At 44.2% G+C, this 23,708-nt stretch overlaps 1 protein-coding gene across 3 annotated transcripts in view; it reads right to left on the reverse strand.

Annotated features, from left to right (window-relative positions):
- The window catches only part of CYYR1 (cysteine and tyrosine rich 1), a 60,243-nt gene extending 37,801 nt beyond the window's left edge, over positions 1-22,442 (reverse strand). Inside the window, exons 1-2 of one of the 3 annotated variants that reach the window (XM_065065708.1) lie at positions 22,223-22,442; positions 20,060-20,165 (exon numbers count right to left, since the gene is read on the reverse strand). In XM_065065708.1, coding sequence (XP_064921780.1) covers positions 20,060-20,165; positions 22,223-22,313 — 197 coding nt within the window. In that variant the 5' untranslated portion in view covers positions 22,314-22,442. Of the gene's footprint in view, positions 1-20,059; positions 20,166-21,527; positions 21,547-22,222 lie in introns of those variants that run through there. The other 2 variants (XM_065065717.1, XM_021299683.2) reach the window with 2 other exon arrangements.
- Positions 22,443-23,708: the final 1,266 nt, after the last annotated feature.

The following is a 23,708-nucleotide window of genomic DNA, read 5'->3' on the forward strand; positions in this document are numbered from 1 at the left end:
TATCTTTGTCACCTGCTGGTGCATACCTTAATTTGTATTTCCTTCAAGCCTGCAATATAAATAGACTTCCACAGAGGTAGTACATAAGAGATCCTTATAAATACCAGGACTACTGTGACTCCAGCCCAGGGAGCCAAGAGATGTGTGTGGAGCTGAGCAACCAAGAACACTGCACAGCCTCCACAGGCTAAGGGGAACACAGTTTTCAGGGAGAATGGGCAATTCCTAAGCATTCTGGTTTAAACAGACCACAAAAAAAAGGCTTAAGTCAAGTGACAGAAGACTAAAAATTATTTATAACTTGCATCATCTGTGGAATTCTAAATTCCTGGTTTGGGAACTGCACAGTTTAAACATCAGGACAGATGCTTCACAGCTAAATTAGCAGATACAAATCCTCTGAAACAAGACATTTGCATCCCCTTACTAAAGTGATAATAGAAGGGTACTAAAGTGACTCGCTAAAAAGATTATGCTTTTACTTTATTAAAGGTAGCTGGTCTGGCTTCAACCACTTATCTCAGTACAAGGAATCTTCCAGGAAATCAACCATTTGCTCAAGCTGATAATTTTTTTCCTATCTGAGGTCATGACTCCCCTTTGGTCATTCATTCCTACAGAGCATCATAGAATCATTTTGGTTGGAAAAGACCTTTAAGATCATCGAGTCCAACTGTTAAGCTCATACTGTCATCTCCATCACTGTCAGACAGTGCAGTGAAAGGTATTATGTGGGGAACAAAACTCTGTATTTAATGTTTCTATCTTGCTGGACGTACCCTTAGTGCCATCAACAAAAGAGGCTCCATTTCACTCAGTGCAGCACAGGCTGTACTAAACCTATGCCATCTGGTGCAGGCGCACACAGTAAGTACCTCTTTAAATTTAGAGAGGAGTTACAGCATGACCTGCAGACCACAGCAGTAGATACTCACGTCTGAGCAACATTATGTGCTTCCATTATCACCCTGCCTTTTAAATGGAGCCCTGAAGCTGACAGCACATTAGCTCTTTTTGCAGGCATTGGCTCTGCTACACACCACCTTCTTCGTGGCAATATAACTAATTCACTGGAAACTGCCAGACATGGATTATACACTGCCATATTCACTGCCTTGCTTCCTGGCATTAAGTGAATAGATTCAAAATGTATCAGCTTTACATCAAAGCACCTCTCTTGAAACCGAATTCTGCAATCTTGTGTTTAGTACACAACTTTGCTTCAGGTTCTAAATGGAGATTACACTGATTTTTAAATGTGCTGCTTGAGAGTTTGAGCCATGCAAAGGAGCTGTAATAAAATTTACTTCCGTGTGATCAGTTCAGAAATACTGCTGTAAGATCAGCAGCGAAATTATTTGATAGCTTTGGCCCACTATTTGAACTGAAAGGGATCCAGCTCCCTATGACCGTCACTGGCTATTAAGCCTCCATAACCAATACCAGCCATGATGCTGACTGCTTGAGTTAGCAGTAGGACTGAAAAGCAAATGCCATTTCTGCTCTGATGGAGGAGGAGAGGACAGTATTACCGCTGGGAAGGCGACTGTCCTCCAGTCTCTACCACCACAGCCCATGAAACACAACACAAAACTTTCTGCTGATTCCCTGTGACCTGAACTGGGACCCAGGTTACAAAGCAAGCAGATTTTAAGAGATGTTCACTACAAATGAAACAAACAAACAAAAAGAGAAACCATCTACATGGGTTACAGTCAATCCATGCACTCTCAGCACAATGATTCGTACTTACAAAATAAACAGCATTTTAAACAACAATTTGGCTCTCATAAAATGGGATGATGATGAATAGGATGATGGCTCTCATAAAATGGCATGTTACAACATGCCTTAGCATAAAACTGTTCTGATTCCCACTAAATACCAATGCTTTCAGGAACTTGTACCACTGTTAGAAAGGTCACTTAGGTTAAGATATCATCACATATTTGGCAGCAGAGGCTTCTTTCTTATGCCCCATTCCTTGTGAAAATCCACCCAGTGGGCTATCTGAAAACACGTCCTCCTGTCTTGCTGACCCCACCAGTGTAAAATGCCTTCAACTTCTCCTCCTTCCTCCTTGCTGCCCTGGTGAGGTGGGAAGGGAAACCTTGGGGATGGGTGGTTACCTCCATGGGTGGGCATGGTTGAGCAAGGCACGCGAGGAGCGAATGGCTTTTTCACGTGCTGCTGATGCAGCCAGAGCGCCAGCAACCCCCCAAAAAGAGGAGGAGATCCATGGAACAGCTGCAGCCAGTTTCTCCTACCCTGAAAACAGGCTGGGCTTCCAGGAGAGGGATTGTTAGGTGGATGATATTCGTCCACAACCCCTTTCAGCTCCCACATTCCTCAGGTTGCTCTGCAAGACAGAAGAAACATTCCTGGGAACTGGCGCTTATATTTGGAGGATGACAACCTCTGCTACCCCTTTCCTGCCTCTCCTCGAATACAAAGCGCCACCCCTGGAAGGGGCAGATATGTTCCACCATCACCTCTCATTTCTCATACCTGCCTCCTGAACCCTCCTGTCACCTTTGTGAGCTCCTCCAGACAGACAGCTTACCACAAACTAATACAATTATGTAAAGTAAACCATACCTATCACTTGACAAGTTGAGCTATTAAATGGAAAGATATCAGCAACAACTGATTTGCCTGGGAATAATCACTTTGGAACTTAAAAAGAAGGGGTGTGGTCAGTAGGTCGAAAGAGGTTCTCCTTCCCCTCTACTCTGCCCTGGTGAGACCACATCTGGAATATTGTGTCCAGTTCTGGGCCCCTCAGTCCAAGAAGGACAGGGAACTGCTGGAGAGAGTCCAGCACAGAGCAACAAAGATGATTAAGGGAGTGGAGCATCTCCATTATGAGGAAAGGCTGAGGGAGCTGGGTCTCTTTAGTTTGGAGGAGACCGAGGGGTGACCTCATTAATGTTTACAAATATGTAAAGGGTGAGTGTCATGAGGATGGAGCCAGGATCTTCATTGTGACAACCAATGACAGGACAAGGGGAAATGGGTTCAAACCGGAACACAGGAGGTTCCACTTTAATATGAGAAGAAACTTCTTCACAGTGAGGGTGACAGACACTGGAACAGGCTGCCCAGGGGGGTTGTGGAGTCTCCTACTCTGGAGACATTCAAAACCTGCCTGGACACCTTCCTGTGTAACCTCATTTGGGTGTTCCTGCTCTGGCAGGGGGATTGGACTAGATGAGCTTTCAAGGTCCCTTCCAATCCCTAACATTCTGTGATTCTGTGAAAACAGTAAATTCACCTTGACTTTGGGTGGGAGAGGCTTTAAATCAAAGGAATGTCTTCTTAGTTGCTAGATCCATACAATAAATCACACAAAAGGTGGGCCCCTTCAGCAGACAGTTGCTGGACAAAATTCTTGATCCTATTTGCTGTACGGAGTTGGATAGTATGACATGCTGGTTCACGAAGTGACAGAATAATGCCACAAAGATTCTACACTGATAATGCATTGCCATGATGATTGGGCTCCAGATATTATTTCCATCTTTTATTTCAGAGATTAAAGTGGCACACATGAATGATACATCGACCATCGCTGTGCATATGGACCAGAGCCACTTATTACCAGTTCACTTCTACAGCCTCGTCAAGATTCTGATTGACTTCAAGATAAATCACACTGGAATTTTCATAAGCATTGGAAATCTGTTTTCAGACTGCAGAAATTAAGCCTCAGACAGACATATAAAGGTAGATTTAATTTTTTTAAGACAGTCTTGAAAATATCTTGCTAAAAATACAACTAAAAAAAATCCTGTTTCATAGATTAAATACAACACTGTTATGAAAAATATGCTAAGTAGCTTAAGAGAATTGTTACTGAAATCTATTTCAAATGGGATAGAGCTTATTTTCACTCTTTTCTTGACCTTTATTTGAGAAGATGCCCTGAAACTCTAGGTATTTTGTATTACATCTGATGGCACTAATTCAAAGGAGTTTTCAACCTATATTAAACTATCAGAGATCACAGCAGAACCCAGAGCCCCCCTTCCTCCCCCTTTTAATTCACCATCTTGGACAGCTTTCAAAAATTGGAATGCAGGCACATCTGATTAAGAATCTATTTATTATATTTCATGGTTTATCAGAAATAATGTAAAAATGTTAGTGGAAAGTATGGAGGATCAAGAATCAGAGTAATTGAGCAAGCAGAGAACGCGAGAGTTTTTTGAAGTGTGCGTGCGTTTTCTTTTTCTTTCAAAGGGACAGGAAAGAGCCATAGTGCCAAGAATGAAAAAAACAAAAACAAACAAACAGAAAAACCCCACAAAAATACACACACACACACAAAATCCCAAACCAACAAACAAAAACCCAGGAAAAGTGCACTGAAGTGAGTGTACACAAATACAAGCAGTCTTCCAATACAGGAGGTAAAATTTTGGCCATGTATCCCAAAGTGTCCCAAAAGCCAGGGATGACATAGTAGAGCATCTGCAGAAAGTCTGAGTCTTTTGCGGCCTCCCAGAACCTTCCCTCTGGAAAAAAGCCTCTTGCTGGATACATGAAAATGGGATTCCCATGAAAATGGGGCTGGAAAACACTTTATTATGTTTTTAATTAGGTTGCATAGATCATTTCTCATTGTATTGTCACTGAATTCCTGAAACACCACAATAAAAATGACAATTAGCATGCTGAAATTTTTATTGTGTTTTCTTAATGTGCTAACATCACAGTAGAACACAGCTTGTTTGTGTTCAGATAAGTTATGCCACAGAAAACAGGAAAAAAAAGCATCCCTTCACTGCCTTGCTACTGTTGTTTGTCCTGGCCAGGAGGTGCGGCCTACCCAACAAGAGGACACACCCAGTTCTCTGGCCCTTGTGCTTCTGGTTTGAGCTATCCAACTAACATTTCACCTTGCACCAGCTGTGATGAATTTTGGTTGTAATCAGCAGCAGCTGGAATGAGGCCAGCAACATATTTCATATGAGCTGGTAAAGATTTTTGGCCATCAAAGGCCTGAGCCACCTACAGGTCTGAAATCTCCCATATCAAGACCAGAGAGGGGCTTTTGCACTACTACATGCAATAGGAATTAAGGGGCCCAGTTGAAATCAGTATGGAGATGTACATGCCCTTATGCATTGAAAACATTGCCATGGAAGACATATACAAATATTACAATCCCACTGCTCTGTGAAAACCATGTAATTGAAGGCTGCACCACAAAGCACACAAAAGAGGAACAAATTAAGGTCACAGAAACACCCTTAAATCTGTCATCTGAGAACTTCCAAAGTGCATTCATTGCAAATGTATCTTGCTCACACACACATCTACGACCAGGGATTTTGCATTTACATCCTAGGTCCTGACTGGCACTGGAAAATTTTCAGTGCTAGTACTAATCCCTGAGGAACCTCCCTGCAAACAACCCTCATTACACAATAATTTTTTGCTGCCTCCACTTTTTGACATATCAGCCAGTTCTTAATCCTTTTAAATTCTTAATGAAAGAGCAGTTCCACAACAGCCAAGGAAGGTCACCAATATGTCTCATGAGAGCACTTCTGTGGCACATGATACGGACACAGGGCTGGGATCCCGCCCATGGGGACGGACACCTCTGGGACACACACCTTCTGGGGGGATGGGGCTCCCAGCCTGGGAGAAGCAGCAGCAGGCCTTTCGGGCTGCGGAGTAACACCCCGGCAATGCATAATTTCAGATAATCTTAGAATCACAGAACAGTTTGGGATGGAAGGGACCTTCAAAGCTCATCTAGTCCAACCCCCTGCCATGAGCAGGGACATCTTCAACTAGATCAGGTTGCTCAGAGCCCCGTCCAGCCTGGCCTGGAATGTCTCCAGGGATGGGGCATCCACCACCTCTCTGGGCAACCTGGGCCACTGTTACACCTCTCTCATTTTAAAAAACGTCTTCCTTGTGTCTAACCTCAGTCTCCCCTCCTTAGTTCAAAACTATGACCCCTTTCTCTATTGCACCAGGCCTTGCTAAGAAGTTTTTTCTCCAAACATTTATTCTGAAGAGATGTCCTGCTTGCAGCTCAGCTCCCTGGGCAGCGACAGCTCCCAGCCTGGGGCTGCAGCCTGACCTCCCTTGGGAGGGCTGATCCGAGCCCACATGCATCCCCACAGCACGAGAGGCACAGCATCGTCCCCCCAGGAACAGCAGTGATGACACTGAGCCTCTGTGAAGACAAGAAAATAGAGCTTTTTTTGTCCAAACTAGTCCTGCGGTGGGTAAGATGCACTTTCTACCCCAAACTGTTTTTATTTTGGCTGCTGGGCCTGTTTGAAGGTGCAACAATGGAAGAGCAAGCGCCTGGCGAGGGGAGCACTGCCAAGCGACGTGCTCGTGGCCGAGGCTTTTGTGTTGCCGCAGCCACTGTGAGGGCTCCACAGGGCATGTACAGCAGGCCAGGCAGGTGGGGGACAGACAACAAGTAAAATCGGCTGGCTATTTTCTGAGGAAGAAGCAGCTAAAAACCACAAGAATAAAACAGGACTGGAAACCCTTGGCTAAAAAACAGGGGCCAGTTTGAAGCTCAGCCTCAAGCAACTTCTTAAGTAGGTCAGAGCACAAAAGATAAAGCTGAAGGTTTGAATTCACAGTGAGAGAAACCTCCAGTCCCTGTTTTATGGCACAGGCACCTGGACAGAAAGGTCTGTGTTGCGCCTGCAAAGCCAATATAAGGATTTTGTTAACAATACCAAGAAAAGAGGCACTTCTTACACTTGAACATGGCCACAGGAGCACAGGGAATCCTTACGGTGGCAGAGCTGCTGTAATGAACTTCTGGCTGGGCCAGAGACAGCTCTAAATATTTAATTTGCCAGTTTTGGAGGAAAATACCATAGCTTTTCTCTTGCTGGACCATATTTTCAGCCAGTGCATGTCAATATAAATCAAGTGACTTGAGGATTTTGCCCAATTAATTGACAGTTTGTATCTCATGACACAAGTTGGAAAAAAACCTAGAGTGATAAAAATATAGCAAGACCTATAGCAGTGCTACTAGTGGTTATGAAGGAGCTGTTAGATCTGGCAGTTATTAAAACAATTCAATGCAAGTGACAGATAACAATAATAAATCAGTGGACTTGTTTCACCTATCCACACATCCAGTGTTTCTGTGAGCACAGCAAGCATTCAGCCTGGAAAAACAACAGCATCTTATTACAAAGCCCTAGCAACAACTGCAATATACATTAAATTATTGACACATAACAAAGCCAAAGTGAAAACCCTTATTTGAGGGGTAACTCCTTCAGGTTTAAACAACATCTGCTAAGTGGTAACTTGCTTTCCAGGTACCAGTCTCATGGAGTAGTAATTGGTTTTATATTAGGTAAAAGAGGAACTGCATTTTCCCTCAACTACTGAGGGCAGCCTGCCCTTTTCCTTCAATTATGGAGCACAAATATCATGAACAATTCTTCTTTAAACCCCAGTATATGACAAGGCATAGCAAGAGAGTACCAAGCAGCAGTTTTCCATCTTTGACACAGCCCTGCTCACCCCCACGCAGTCCGGGCAGCTGGAAGCTCCTCAGGACTCCCAGTAATTTTCTGGATGAGCCAGCAAGCCTCCCCAGGGAGTAACCTCCACACCTTTTAAGCAATAAGAACTTCCAGCATCTTCATGGAAGAGATGAGTCAACCTTTAATGAGAGAATAACCTAGTCATTGCAAGTTCCTGGGGTAATTTAGGGTTGCAAGAAGCTCTGTGATGACAACAAATCCCTGCAAGGAAAATAAACCATAAGTATGCAGAAACTTAACTGATGCTGTCTCAACGGCACCTGACTGTACCTGTACCTGAGAGAGTCAAGTGACATGGATAATAACTGCAGGAGTCAATTTTCTGAACACTTAAAAATACCTGATGATCTATCAGACACTCGGCACAGAGCCCAGGGAGAAGCCCAGGGCTGGCAACCACAGTGGCCTCCCTGCAGCCTCCCACCACCCACTTGCCCAAGTGGGATGCCCTGACACATCTTCCCAGCCCTTCAGAGGGGATCACAGGGCTCCTCAGGTGCTTACTGGGGCATCCGTTTCGGTAACTACTCACAGACATGCAGAGCAAAACCTGTCTTGTAGGAGGTGAAAAACCCTCCCTCCTTTAAACAAGGATGCACGGCTCAAAAACCCAACCCATGTTGCTTTGTAACTTGCTAAACTGGAGGGCTGTAAACCAGGGCTGTCTCCCCAGCAGTGTGGGGGCCAGTTCACATGCAGAGTTGACTGCCTCCACTGGGTAAACAACACTGACCACTGTCTGCTGTGCAAATGCCAACCTGGAGGTGGGCATGTAAGTACCTGCTGTCAGTCTGTGACTGCAGAGGAATATGGGAGAGAGACCCCGTACAGAGCAGCTTGCCAAAAGCTTCAAAATGTTTGAATGACCCAGACCCAAAGAGAACAAATTCTTACTTCTGTGGCTAATGTGAAAGGACCTAACTTGGTCATCAAATCCACCCCCTGCTAGCACAGGTAGCTGTGTCACAGAGGCCATGAGCTGATCGCACTTCATCACACACCTACTTCAGCAGAAAGGAATGACTAGGGAGGGGTATGAGGAGCAAGCAGGAAAAATTTCTGCTCCTGAAGGAGAATATGGAATTTTAATGCAAAATAAATAATGTTAGAAGGCACTAACAATGTAAGCTTACCAAATGCAGATGTTAAATACCACAGGTCCTCTCCTAATCTCAGCACATTATCTTAATGTAGTATATTTGAAACATACAGCTGACATGCCACTTTGTTTACAGCACCCCTGTCATATAGCAATTTTGAAAACATTATTGTCAAGATGACATTTTATTACATTTCTGGAAACATGCTAATTCAATCATTAAGTTTCGTTCAACAGTCTTGAAGGCTCAGGAACAAAGACGTATTGTGCTTTATTTCAGAAAATTTTAAATGTTATTGAAATGGAGAACGAGGGCCATAACTTTTCATCCATCCCTCATCCCCTTGAAGCTCTATTCTTTCACTCTCCACTGGAATTTAATATCTAATTATCCCTGCAAGGAGCCACTGGAGGAAAGCAATGCGAGGTAAGCAGGTTGGCAATCCTGTCATCCATTTTCATAATTTCGGTTTATGTAAACAGGCCATCTATTTCCAAGCCAAACACAGGGTTACCTCCATGGACTGAAGAAATAATATTAGCTTTCAGCCATGCAAATATATTAGCTATCATCAGACTCAGCCTCACTGAGGTCTTTGGGGACCAGGACCACGCGGCATAGCAAGTGGTCGGTATGCACTGCAGTGCGGGAGAAGCTGTGCCCCAGAGTACAGGTGTCAGCAAACACAAAGGCAGGCAAAAATAACTGTTGTCTTAAAAGAATGCAACGTTTGCATATGAGACATTCTGACAGAAGAGTTTTGTTGGAAGGTTACTAATTACTTAGATCAGATTAACACCGAGGCATCTCACTGACAACTGAGACAGCTTTTGTGCTGTATGTGGCACAGAGGGACTCCTCACATGCAATGCCATTCTCCGTCCCAAGAGGTTTTCATCTGAATATGCTTATCCGTGGTATATTTAATGTCTATATTGAGACATCAAACTCTGGCTCCAAGTAACTGAAATTCTGCCCATAACCCAAATAATTAATCTTAATTTGTGGCAGTTAATACTGATTTTAGAACCGAGGAGCCCATCAACAGCAGGAGCAAACTCCATGTGGATGGCAGACAGGCAATGCCCAGACACTGCTGCCTTGCCTGACAGGATTTTGTTAGCATAAGACTGAAATGACTGACAAGCGTTAAGTGTTTTGAAACCCTCCAAAGATAATATGCTACACAAGTGGAAAGCAAAGATGATTACAAAGAAAAAGCAGCAGTATTCTTTATACAATATCCTTCACTAACAAAATTCTTGTTACTCTTCCAGGAAAATCTCAAAGATTCCAAGAGATGTATTTCAACAAGGTCTCGTACAAAAAACTATTAAGAGTGGGTTTAGTCTCAACAATGAAAACGTCAGTGTTAAATTTATGCTGGCTGCTTATTTTCTCTCCTCTTAGTTTATATTTCCAAAGCAGCAGACAAGGAGAGGCCCTAAAGCTCAGGGACTTGAAGGATTTGACCCAAACAAAAGAATTAAGAGCTGCTGTCATGTACCATTTAAACACCATCATATTATAAGTGCTACTTATAGGTAATTAATTTTGGGCCTCTCCAATACGTGTCTGCTATTTCTGCTGTTGGAATACTTCTCCTTCTCCATGCTTAGGGGTCTGTTGCAGAGGCATCATGATACGGGAACAAGAGCTCTGCACCGCCCTTCCTTCCCCCTGTCACCACCCCAGACAAACCACAGAGGCCGGCCCGGAATGCTCCTGGCATGGGGGTCTCGTGGGCTCCACACGGCACCTTGAAGTCCAAATGCCGAGTGCTGCCAACAGGCACCACCAGTGTGGTGCTTCAGCAATACAGACAGCAGAACAGGATGATTCTCTAGATTATTTTAGTGTTGTAAGAAAACAAGAAAGTAGAATTTCAGAAGAAAATTGTTTATAAGTTAATAATTGTGTGTATACAGATATATATATACACATAGAATCATAGAATAGTTTGGGTTGGAAGAGACCTTCAAAGCCCATCTAGTCCAACCCCCTGCAATGAGCAGGGACATCTTCAACTAGATCAGGTTGCTCAGAGCCCCGTCCAGCCTGGCCTTGAATGGGATGGGGCATCTACCACCTCTCTGGGAAACCTGTGCCAGTGTTTCACCTCCCTCAGTGTAAAAAATTTCCTCCTCATGTATATACAAACACACATGATGTAGAAAAGATAACAGGCAGCAGCTGCAATCCCCTGTCCTCTCCTTGACAACCTTCCTGTTCTCCCCAGTTTATGCTGCTGTACCCAGTGGGCTGCAAACTACTCCTGGGGGCTCTGTCCTCCGCAGTGCAAGGCACCTACTGGTGAAGCTGCTGCCTCCCCCTCCATGGTGGGACATGCTGCTCCCCAAGGCTGTTTCCCTCCTGGACCAAATGATTATTTCTGTTCTGTTCCTTTTACTGAGAGGGAGGAGGAAGCACCAGTGGTGAAGGGAGGGAAAGGAAGGAAGGAAGGGGCACTGCTTGCACCCTGGGCCTTCTCCTACCCTGCTAATGGAAAAGTCAAATGCATGGCCACAACAGCAATAAGAAGTATATAGTATAGCGATACATAGTATCAGAGACCAAAATAATGTGATAGCATAAGGACACACATTTGGGCCTGCATTTTATGTCATTCTTAGTTTATGAACACTGGTGCCCTATGGGCTGCTCAGTAGCTGGAAATAGTTACAGGGCTGCAGTACCCTCATTATACCTTCATTAGACCATCTTGACCATGGACTGCATGAAGGACTGGAGTAGAAAAAGCCTGTAAAGCCCCTTTATGCTTCAATAGCAGTGTAGCATGTCCACAAGGCACCTAAAAATAAGGCTCACTGTGTCTTGGCTGATGAACAGACATTTCAACAACAGCTGCATATCCTTGGTACCTCTTGTGCTTGTGACAAACTGTGCCACAGGCCTCAATAAAGAGAGAGGAGCTGGAACATTCAGCATTAAGCCAAGCCTCCCTTGTGAGCAAAAGGAATGACTCCATTTAATGATAGCAGTAAAAATCTCTTATCTGTGCAGATGAGCCAACAGAGGGAGAGACAATGATGAAAAAAGCCTGCACCATTTGTGGTATTAGTGCCTCTCCATCCCATACTAGATACTTACATACGGAATAAGCCCCAGGAGAAATCTTGTATTTAACAAAAATAATTCTTTACAGTAAGGAAAAAAGGTTTTTTCTTTAGAAGTGACTCTGAAAGTAAACGTCACAACTTCTTCCTTTTTTGGAAAAAGAATTCAGAAAATTTCACTGATTTTCTAAAGATTATATAACTGTGGAATTTCTATCTAATTGTGGTTATAAATCTTGAAGGAACATGTGTCTGCCCTGTGAATTAATAGTTCATTTCCTTTATTTTTTAATAATTCACTTGTATACACCAAACTTTGTTTCTGGCCCTTAAAGAGGCACATTAAGATTAGAATGAGAGTTCCTCTTTCTAGGACAATATTGTGCCAATATTGAATTAGTGCTACAGGTTTTATTTGGATTGGCTGCAATTACGCTGTGCAGAGCATTAAATGGACCTCTGGCTCATCTTTTGACCCAGAAGTATCTTCATTAATAATCCTGCTCTGAGTTGGTGCGATATTACCTGCTACAGAGCAACCAGTACAAAATGCAACAGACTAACCCTCTCAGAATCCCGCAAGCTCAATGAAATCTCAGAATTAGCCAATTAAACAGAAGTTCTTCAGCTGGGGGTCGAGGAGCCCTGTATGCATTGATGCGGAAGGAGAGGATGAGTCCGCTGACGTGGGACCATCCTGTGGATCTCCTGATTCTCCAGGAGCGAAACATCTCATTAAGCAGTGCTTGAACTGGGAACAAGGGAGCATGAAGTGGCAGTAAATGTGGAAGGTACTATGGTGATTAAAAAAAAAAGAGGTTTTTTCCTGACACTTGGGTTCAACAAGGTACTTGAGCTTACAACTTGTCCCATTACAACCAGTGCATGAAATCCCCACTGAAGTAATTAGCTTATTGATTTCGACAGAAGGAGGACTCTATCCATTGCATCTGCTTCCCGCCTTGAAGTTACAAATGCATTTAACTCCTTTGCTGAACTGATGCCTAGCAGCCTATCTGAATTCTCTCAAAAGCAGTGGAAGTACAGATGACTGAACAGAATTACATTCATAGGTAGACATTTCCTCCACTTGAGAAAGCAAAAGATGAGGTGGTATAAAATAACAGACAGAAGGTAAAATTCTTATGAAGAAAGGACAGTCCTCTTGTGATCAACATAATCCCCAGGCTCAGTCTTTACATCACTCTTACTAAGTGTTAAGAAAACATTTACCTTTTACATGACCGAACCTTACATGAAAATCCTACAGGCTTCCAAAACAGACCACTGCAAGTGATAAACACAAAATTCTCTCTCCTTTTCACTGAAAACTCTTTTCAAAATAAATGGTGCAGTATAAAGAACCCAATTTCACTGAAATCCTTATGAATGTTTTTTTTTTTTTCCCCCTTAGTGAGTTTTCTGTGAGCCAGAGAGAGTATTTTAGTGATTTATACTTTAATGCTTCCATTTTCAGGCCAAATTCTAACAATCTTCCAAATGATGAAAACCAGATGATCCACAGGGATGTCAACAACTCAAGGTTTAGCACAAAATTGTGCTATCCTTTCTATTTATGAACAACTGAACCTGCATGTTTACAAACACTTCCAGTTTTCTCTGAAAAAAAAAAGTATTCTGGTTCTTATGACTAACTTCTAAATTAAAGAACCTGAAACTTTCAAAACCAATCAATCAAACAAAAGAATCTTGTCCCTTAAGTCCCAAACATTTCAAAACAGTCAGTCAGACCCCCCCCCCCCCAAAAAAAAAAAAAAGTGGGAGACTTGAAGTGGGAACTACCTTTTGAGAGCCTGTGTTTGGAAAGCAAACCAGTTTTTGCCCATTTTGAGCTGCTTGTCACAATGCAGGTCAGAAATGAAAAGGAAAAGACTAAAGAAGAGGCTCCCTGTGTTTTAATTCTGGCACTGACAAGGCTTTCCTCTGCAGCCATCATCAGGAGCAGATACTGCTCTGGTTGTAAATCTGATCACTCATTCTCTGCTGAAGGATATGAACTGGGACGATAGGCATGCAATAAAAAAAACCCTGGAAGTTCAAACACTTTGCAAAGGTCACATTTTGAATACCAGCTCTCTCACATTGAAAAGGTGGTCCTGGATGCTCCTCTAAGCTGTGGTTAATCAATCCCCTGCACAGAGAGAGCAGGGTGCCTCCCTTGCGGAGGTGTTCCCAGGCACGAATAGCATGCTTCCTTAGGTACTCCAGATGTTGAAGACCAAGGATTAAAAGGCTGAACTGCTATTCACCTCTTAGAATGAAAGGTTTTGGTCTAATTATCAGAGTCTTGCCCTTACTGATGACATGTTTATAGCCAGCCCCCAGCACAAGCATCCTCAGGCTTTGCTCCACGTGCTCATTCAGGAAGACTCTCCTGATCAGAAGCCACTACTCAAACCAAATGGAAAAAATACTTATTGAACCAGGCCTTCGGCGTACCTCTGGCATCCTATCAGAAGTCACAGAGCCAGAGACAAGAAATGGCAACTGCCAGGTAAATTGTCATTTTACATTTTGTCCCAAAGCTCTTCAATCTTTGGAAATTTTTAACATTACATTGATGAAGAGGAACACAATTTTATTTTAAGCAGAGTACCATACAATTGTGGTGCAGACACAGAACCATCCCCAACCCATATGCTGCTTCACATATTTACTGTGGGATGCCTGAAAGTGTCTAATTTTAATTATTTGGAATCTTCAGCAAATGCCAGGCTTCCTGTGGTGGTTTGTTTTGTTTTGTTTTCTGCATTCACTATAAACTCCAGAGGCTACACCTCTATATTCCTAACTCTTAAAATGTTCATTGTGTCCATCCCATATTCTCATATCAAGTAAATCAGCTTAAGGGACATTCTTGATTTCATGAACAAAACCAGCATTCTCTGAGGTCAGCTGCTTTTCTCAAAAGTGTTACTGGATATAAAGTACTTCATGTCAAATGCCACACTTAGATACACTACACACAGCTTTTTCTACAGTTTTGCAGGCCGAGGCATGCACACAATTTTTATGCGAAATGTATTCTCTGCCTCTTTCCTCCCATTCTGCCTGCCTTCCTTCCTTCCTGGACACATTGTACAACCTCTAGACTTAGAACGAAACAAAACAAAACAAACACCCAAAAACCTCACCCCTTCCAATATACATGTTCATGTAAATAACACCTGATATTTCAGCAGTCACTGAACAGGCTGTTGCTTCCTCATTATCCCTGATAAGATTTTTTTTCCACCTACTCTCTTGCACATCACCATCCACTACCTATAATGAGATCACAGTTCCCTTGAGTTTTTATTTGCTTTCTCCTCCAGTCATGTTTGAAGTCCTTGAAATCACGTGATTTGTTTTGTTTTTCTAAATAAAAGTTGCCTTAGAGTACCTCATTCTGAACACATTTACCAAGAAACTTTGCAACATAATGTAGCATCACTGTATTTTAGCTTCTTCTTCAGCTTAAGCTAGTATTGCAGTTTACTACCCTTAGAGACTTACCCAGGAATATACGGACAAATCACCAAGGCTGAATTTTTTATCAACGAACTTCCTTAAATATTGTGGGCCAAATCTGTGTAAGTCCTTTAATTTTGACTGAATAGTTAACTGGCCCAGCAGTATTCATCTGAAAGAATAGCTGCACTATTTGTCCTCTTTGTTTCATTATTTACCTGGATTCTGGCATTATTTCACAACAACTCACAGCTGCTTGTCGTGAAGTGCTGTGAAAGAGCAAAGGCAGCATCCAGAACCAGCCCTGATGACTGACATCTTTGCCCAGGGAACTCCCCACAGCTCAAAAATCACCTGTGGGTAATGATAATCACAACGTAGAATGTGGTAAAGAAGACTAAACTGCAAATCAGCCCTCAGAAAATCCAACAGCCACCAGGATAAGTCTGAGGTCCAGACAATTTGGGGCCTCTCAGAAGCAAATGCAAAGAGCACTGTCAGAAACACACATAAAAACTTGGGTTCTGCAGAAGAAACCCCTTTCGCGCCAACTCCCACCTCTGAGGAGCTCTGGAGGCTGGAGCTGAAGGCAATAACCTGATGTCTCCAGCTCCTTGGAGTGACAGACGGCAAAACGCTGTGGGTTGGTTAGTTGGGGAGATGCTGTTGTTGTGGGCAAACCTGGAGCATCTCTCGCAGTCCTCAGTCCCTAGCCTGGCAGCAAGCTGCAGAAGCAGATGCAGCACAGGGAAACTGATAAAAGGTCAGTCGCAAATGATTCAACAGCTTAGAAACTAGATTCTGAGCTTCTTGATGCAAAGGGCTGGGATGATGCCGAAGGCTGGGAAGTGTGCCTCCAAGCTCGCTTCTGGTGAGGAGTGAGAAGGTGGGCAGGAGAAAAAGCCTGAGCACTCAAGCATCCCTGCACCTTTTCCTTCATCCCACAGACACAGCTCCGTTATGTTGCACAAGTCCAAACATAAATCTGTAATTTGTCCAAGAAAAAGAAAACGTTTTTAGAAGTGCTATTAAGCACTAGATGCTGAGCAAATAAACAGGAGGAAATGCATATGCATCAGAGGAAATAATGACAGGCTGTAGCTATTGAAAACTAGTGGGAAGGGAAATATAGCTGGAACATTAATGCTGTAACAACTTGCTCTGAAAGGGCATCATGAAGGGGGGGAGGAGGAGGAAGGATGTGTTACTTTACATTAGAGATGCTTATGGGATTACAGACGACTCAGCCACAGACCTCAAATGCTTACAGATTATACCTGTAGTCCAACTAAAGATGAAGTCTCTGGAACATCTCTTGCAGGCCCTGAAATCCTAACACTAGCGTGAGCCAATAACTCTGCATCTGTTCTTCATGTGTGGAAAGAAAAACAGGCTAATCACAGATGCACACAGCCTGGAGGATGTTTGCTGAAAACATCATCTGACTAAAGAAAAAAATTCCCTGGTCTCCTAAAACGATGACAATTTCTTAAAATAGAAAATTCTAAAACCCTACATGGAATATCTCAATGTAGAACCTTATTTTAATGAGTGAAGAGACTTAATTAATCACCTAAAAGCTACAAGCAACTCAAGTATCAGTGATCATGACCTAATCACCCCGACTTTGTTTTACAATCAGTATATCCATTATTGCCTGGTGTGTATAGTCTGTTTGCACTATTGCTGGCATATTGGGGCTAGAAAGAGAAGAGGCATAAAAAAAACCAGATAATTGTTTAAAAAGAACCTGGTGCATACCAAAAGACTCTTCCAAAACTGCAAGAGTTATGCTTGTTAAAAAAAAAAAAAAATCCCAGAGAAGATAAAGAGCAGACACTTCAGAAAGACATGCAGATTTACAAAGAATGGAGAGAGCTGAGAAATTAGTGTAAACAAATGAAGAAGCAACCTCTAAAGAAGCAGAAGAGCCAATACAACCCTGAGGACTACTAAGGGTGTTGGAGACAGCAAGAAGACACTCTGAAAGCACCCACACAGATCAAGGCCATTGTTTGGTGCAGACAGTAAGGTCGAAAACGATGACACGAGAAAAGAAGGATGTTTAAAGAACAGCACTACATGGAATTATCAGGACGCTGTTTGTTGGACTAAACATAGTTCTTTAAAAGATTTCAATGCACAGTTGTTAACAGAAAGACATAAGCAGATAGGTTGCTAGCGGCCATGTCCAAATTCCAGGCATCTTGTCTTCTAATACAATTTCATCCGTTTGACATTTGGGGGTGAGGCAACATGAAACTTCTGCAGGAAAACCTTGCACATAAAAAAAAAAAAAAAGGCTAGTATAGTATCAAATAATGAAAAGGGAAGGTTATTCTTATGGAGCACAGTCAAAGTCACAATAACATCTTTTGCAATGCAACTAAATACAAGGTAGTAACCCTAGCAAAGAACAGTTTTTAGGCTTAAAGCAGTAGACATGCTTTGAAGACCGTGACTTAAGGACTCAGAGCTGGAACAAATTGCTAAGTTCATTTCTGTCTTCTGTGATGATCACAGATAGCTGCTTCTAAACAGGTTCTCAAAGAAAAGTACAGGAAAAAACTCTCCTAGCAAGGCTTCTGTCAAAACCCTGTGCTCAGCCCTGCTAGCCACACTTCAGGAACGAAGGGAAAATACTAGAGGGAGCTCAAAGGATGGCCAAAGAATTGGCCCCTGGGCAGGGCAAAGCAAAACAAAGCAAATCTTACATGTGAGGCTGACAGAGTTCACCCAGCTCAGCGATAAGGTTGAGAGCTGTCATGATGACTATTTAGGGCCACATTGCAAACTCACAGATAAGTTAAGAGCTAGCTGTAGGAATTTCAACCTTGATTTCCCAGCAAAATTTCCCAGCAGTGTTAGTAAATGAACTATAGAGCAGTTTACCAGGACAGATGGTCAACTCATTAATGTCTGAAGTTTTAAAATTAGATTCTACATTTAAAGAAGACACATCTCAAACATCTTTTAAGCAAAAATAAATAAATAAATAAATAAATAAATAAATAAATAAATAAATGGTTCAATCATGCTAAACGTCAGGTCAGAGGAGTATAATGACTCCTGACTGGTCTTGGAGTCTATGAATTGAAGTACTTAACCATAAAAAATTAGAAGAATCAAATGTCTCCTTCGAGACATGTTGAGGCAAACAGCGCTTGTAAGATCCTCTCCAGTATTCAAAACCATCCAGACACAGATAAACCTTTCCCATGTGTCAGAGCCATTCACACTCAGCTCTAATTCAATAACTGTTTACATTTGTTAAATAAATATACAAAAAAGACTAGGTATCAACTTGGCCCTGAAGGCACAGTTTGAACATTTCAGCGGTCACTCTAAAGAATCCCATGGCCAAACCTTTCCCAAGTAGAGCTCTGGCATTAGTCTAGATAAATGCCAGTGATATTCACATGGAAGTGGGACATGAAATCCACTTGCTTTGTTGCTCTATGAGAAGCTTCCTTCTTATAATGTGATATCACGTGCTATTGTGTCCATCATTCCTAAGCACATGCAAAATGGAATAAGATATTCAAAAACAGCACCACCTTCCACACATGTAAATGGGTAAACAATTTTGCAATGAGAAAAGACAAAAAAAAAATCACTTGTCCTTATGCAACAGTAATCAGTCTTAAGTACATGCTTTTTTATTTCCAGAGGAATGAAGGATTCTGGTGCTCTATCATAGTTTTATTTACTTTAGCCCAGGAAGTGTCTGATCAGTTCTGTATTAAAATACCATTACTCTGCCTACTCCTTCAAAGTGCTATAAAATGTGCTAAAGGGAACACTGCCGTGCTCTGCAGGTACCATGGCTCAAATAAAACCTGCAAGAGAGGAGTCTGTTTAGAAAAAGCAACTACTACCTTCCCACTCGCTCATCCCCAAACATCGCACAGTCCATATGACACACCTCTTTTTCCTTTTCTGGTTTTAGTCAAGAATACAAACCAAAAATACATGACAGACTGCACGCTAAAGGTTATGGAAATTACTGGTGAGGTTGATGAAACAGATGGTAAGATGACCTATCTTGAAGAACAACATTTCATGTTTTGTTTAGGTTTGTCCTTGCACATGAATGTAGTACTTACAGGTTGTCACTTAAATTAAACCCAGAGCCTAGAGTCAGGTCCACTAGCACAGGGGCTTCCCTTCTTTGTCACCAAGGTGGAGGCAACAGCTGCAGTGAAGCCTATGTTTTTAATCAACAGTTTACTCTTACATTTTTCTCTGGACGGGAAACATTCACATCTACCCCATTTCACCTGCTGTGTTTTTTTAAGCACTGTGAAACATGCTATTCATACTGCAACATTAAAAGGTCAGGTTACCCTCACCTAGAACCTATTCAATCCACTAAAAGCCAAAAACCACCATTTGACAAAAACAAGCCAGTCAATAAAAATAAAAGGAAAATAAGATTACTCAAGGCAAAAAGAATCTCAAATCCAAGTCATTTGAATAGTGGTTTGATTCAGGTATTTTAACAAAGCATTTCAACCAAACCCACAAAACTCACAGTCCTTTTCATCTGAAGAGTCTGAAACAAAGTTCTCACCACCTCTAAAGCTTATGTCCACAAATTATATTATTGTACACAAACTAAGGACATAACCTTCAATTTTAGAAAGCTCTCTGGTATGCTTCAAAAATACATGCAACACGAGACTTCAGAGGAATACTGATGTTTGTTAACAGCAAAAAAAAAAACCAAACCAAACCAAAACCGAAAAACCATAAACTCTGCCACTGTTTGTTGCCAAAACACAGCTTCCTGAAACCTGATTTTACATCAAGTCCATGAACACAGCAAGTCATTTTTTTTCTGAAGCTCAAATATACTTACGAAAGGACATTCCCAATGTAGGCATAATATGAGCAGCAGTAGGGAGCAGTCCCATCACAGCAGTAAGCTTTGCAGTCATTATCACACTGAGCCAGACAATCTTCTGCTGAATAAAAATAACACACATGCGGTCAAATGGCAGCAACAACAAAATGCTGTACAGCACAGCTTTAAAGAAAATGCAATCTCACAGTTTTATACAATCACAGGACTTCACTCGAGGCGTGACCTGATCCTGTAATCCAAATGGCAGCCCATTCCCACTCATTCTGCATTTCAGGACGAAGTTCAGAGTTAGGTGCTCTGTGTATGGGTATTTTGTAGCTGGCAGGATCAGTTCCTTCTCATATTTAATCACTTAAAATGAAAAAAAAAGGACATTTTGAAACATCAAGATGCCACAGATCACCTTTCTACCATTTCAGCAAGGAGTCCAGAGAGAAACCTGAGGCCAGGCTGCCTGTCTTGCAGAGCTGCAGGAGAGGAGAGGGAAGCTGCCAGAGAACTGGCTTCGACCCCCAGTCCCTGCCCAGCCCCAGGACACGCTGTAAATTGGAGCTGCCTGGAGCTCCCTCATCCCCTTGCCCTGCTCCAGCCCCAGGGCCATGGCCAGTGCGGCACGGGAGCCAGATGTGCCATTTCTGCCCCATCGCCAGGCACAGACTGTCCTGCACAGCTGGGGACCCAAACGTTTCCAGTGGCGATGCTCTGCCAGACCGAGGAACAATGTAAATTGTGAAACAACAGTGACAGAGATCTTTACAAGTAAGAAACATGGAAGAACACCCACTCTTTTATTGCTGTGGGAAGCTACTGTAAAACCTCTTGTCTCTAGGTACTGGCCAATGCGCTGTAAGAGTGTCCTCATGAGTTCCACACTTCCCAGATTTCATCCCAGTCTTTCCTTCCCCACTGCCAGGACCTCAGGTGCAGCCTGGATGGACCTAAATGGACTCCCTGTCCCACACACCATCACCCTTGGTCACCTCTTTGGTCACACAAATGCACGCTGCCACAGTAAAGACCTCAAAGTAAAGATGATGAACTATGCTTCTGCATTCCCAATATGCTGTGGCTCCTGTTCCCCAGGCAGCAAGTCATGCTAAGGGGTTCCCATTCCCATGACTGCCTCAAATCTGTGTTGGCCCAACTTTTGGTGTGTCAGGATTTGGGCAACTCCACCTAATCACAGCTGCTGCCACAGTTCCATTACCTCCCCACCTTTTGCTGCAAATTCCCACCCTGCACCCAGGCTCTTTTGCACATTGACTGCGTAGTGAACGGCTTTCACTGCTGATCCATCCCAAAACCTTAATCTTGCTAGTTAGATTTTAGCGGGTCAGCTCTCTGAACCTGCTCATTCTTGATCTTGACTTGAAAACAAGCACCAACTGAGAGTGAGGACAGGTCTGTGTAATTACCTCTGTATTAAAGAAACTCATAGGCACAAAAAAGTGGAACAACTGACCCATCGGTCTGAAGACCCCAGCATATGAATCAGGGCAGGTGGAAGGCCAGCAATCTCCAGAAGGAGAGGAGAGGTCAGCGCCAGGTATGGGCCCCGCTGTGAAGGAGCAGCAACAGAGGGTGACTGCACACAGGACTCCTGATGCTGAAGCTTTCGCACTGTTACCCGTGCAGGACTACCCAACTCAGCAGCTGCAGGGTTTTGCACCGTTACCCATTCTTTGGCATCAGCACGCGTGTCTCTGGCTGTGCCCATAACGTGCCTGGCGGGCACAGCTACCCGACCAGAAGCCACAGTCACCCTTGGCTCTCACTCCTGCTTTCCCACGAAAGCCGGTGGCACCGGGGATGCCCTCGTCCTGCCCGGGGGTCGGGACACCTCACGGCACCTCTGCCGAAGGGCTCGGATGTGACCGCCCTGCAGCCCGAGAGGGACCCGCACACAGCACGTCCTGCCCGAGGGGGCGTCTGCTGGGACTACCCGGCCCCTTCTTTCAGGTCCGGCTGCCAGCTCAGTCACCGACAACAAGCAAAGACGCCGCGACTGCCTCAAACCGCCGCGGCCCCGCTGTCCACGGCGGCTGCCGGCAGGGGACAGCGCGGGGGCCACCGCCGGGCCCCGGCCCTCACCGCACTCCCAGCCCCGCGACTTCGCGGCTGCCGCCCCCCAACACGCACCCGCCCGGCCCCGCTGACCTGCCAGGAGGAGGAGGAGGAGGAATGGGGGACGCAGGACCCTCACGGCGGGACGCCCCTCAGCCCAGCCGCGCCGCCCCGCTGCCTCCATGCCGGCGGCGGGCGCGGAGCCGCCGACCGCCCCGTCGCGGCGCGGAGGCGGGCCGAGGTGGGGAGGATGGCGGTGGCGGGCGGCGCCGTCGGGGCCGGGCCGGGCCCGCTGCCCCCCGCCGCGCCGGGGCCGCCTCCGGGCTGTCCCGGTGGCGCCGTGGGTGGTGACGGCGGGGCCGCCCCGTCGCGGTGCGACCCCTCAAGCTTCCCCGCCTCCCGCCGCCTTTGTCCGCCTGGGCCCCGCTCGGACGGGCCCGGGCCCGCGGGTATGGGGGGAGAGCCCCGAAGGGGCGTGAAAGGCTTCGCCCGCCCTCCTCCCGCTGCCCCGGTCAGATGCTGTAGTCGAAGGGGTTTCAGCTGGGATTAAAATGTGTGAAGTGGGATTAAAATCTTGACTTGTGTGTAAACGCCAGAGCAGAACCCGCGTGTGGGACGGGGTGCGCTCTGGTGAAGGCGGGATGCCAGCCGTGCTGGTGGCTGAACGACGGCAAAACCGGAGTTCTCCCCGTGCGGCTGCCGGCGCCCGCCGCGCTGTGCCAGCACCGGCTCTGCACTCTGCTGCCGCGGGCAGCCACAGCGTGACCCTGCTGCTGACCAAAAACCCCGAACACGCTTGGCCATGCTGTTCAGTGTTAAAAATTTTCCATGAGCAGGCCAGAACCATTCTCTGAAGTATTTCATCTGGAGTCATTTTTTTGGTAACTGTTTAAATGCTGTTGTGTGTGAGAATTCCCACAGACAGGGCCCAGAGGCCAAAATATTCACCCATGGTCTCAGGGAACAAAAGGGTTAGCTCTGACTTTGCATGAAGAGCTGCAAGCTGAGGAATTCCCTTTGAAAGGTTGAAGTAAGCACATAAAAATGAGAAACATCCACAGGTGTTTCTGCTCATAAAGGGTTTCCTGCTGCTGGCAGCTTAGAGGGGAAGGCTGACACAGGAACATATAATGAATTTTTTTAAAGGATTTAGCTATTCTGCCCTGATGACAACAAACCCCCAAACCACCAAGCCAAATCACTTGAAAGCTGATGGTTTGATTTATCAACACACAGCTGATTGCTTTTGTAAATGTGCACCAGAATCTGACCATTGACAATGAAAGAACAACTTTTTATGTTTTTAACTACCCTGCAGTGTGTATTCCTTAGTTTATGCAACATCCTGAATTAAAGGTATAAAAGGAAATCTCAGTTACATGTCAGTTGCTGAGAGTAAAGCTTGGACCAGGTCAGTAACTTAATTTCAAAGGAACTGCATCTGCTCCCTGTGTCTTCATCTCGTCGCAGGCCGTGGTTTATCACTGTGAACAAATCCCTGAAAAAATAATATTGTTTTGCCAATAGATAGCATTGATAGTGAAGGAAAATAATTTATCAGATAAAGGAGACTCAGATC

The sequence above is a fragment of the Columba livia genome, chromosome 1, assembly GCF_036013475.1.
Source record: "Columba livia isolate bColLiv1 breed racing homer chromosome 1, bColLiv1.pat.W.v2, whole genome shotgun sequence".
Taxonomy (NCBI): Eukaryota; Metazoa; Chordata; class Aves; order Columbiformes; family Columbidae; genus Columba; species Columba livia.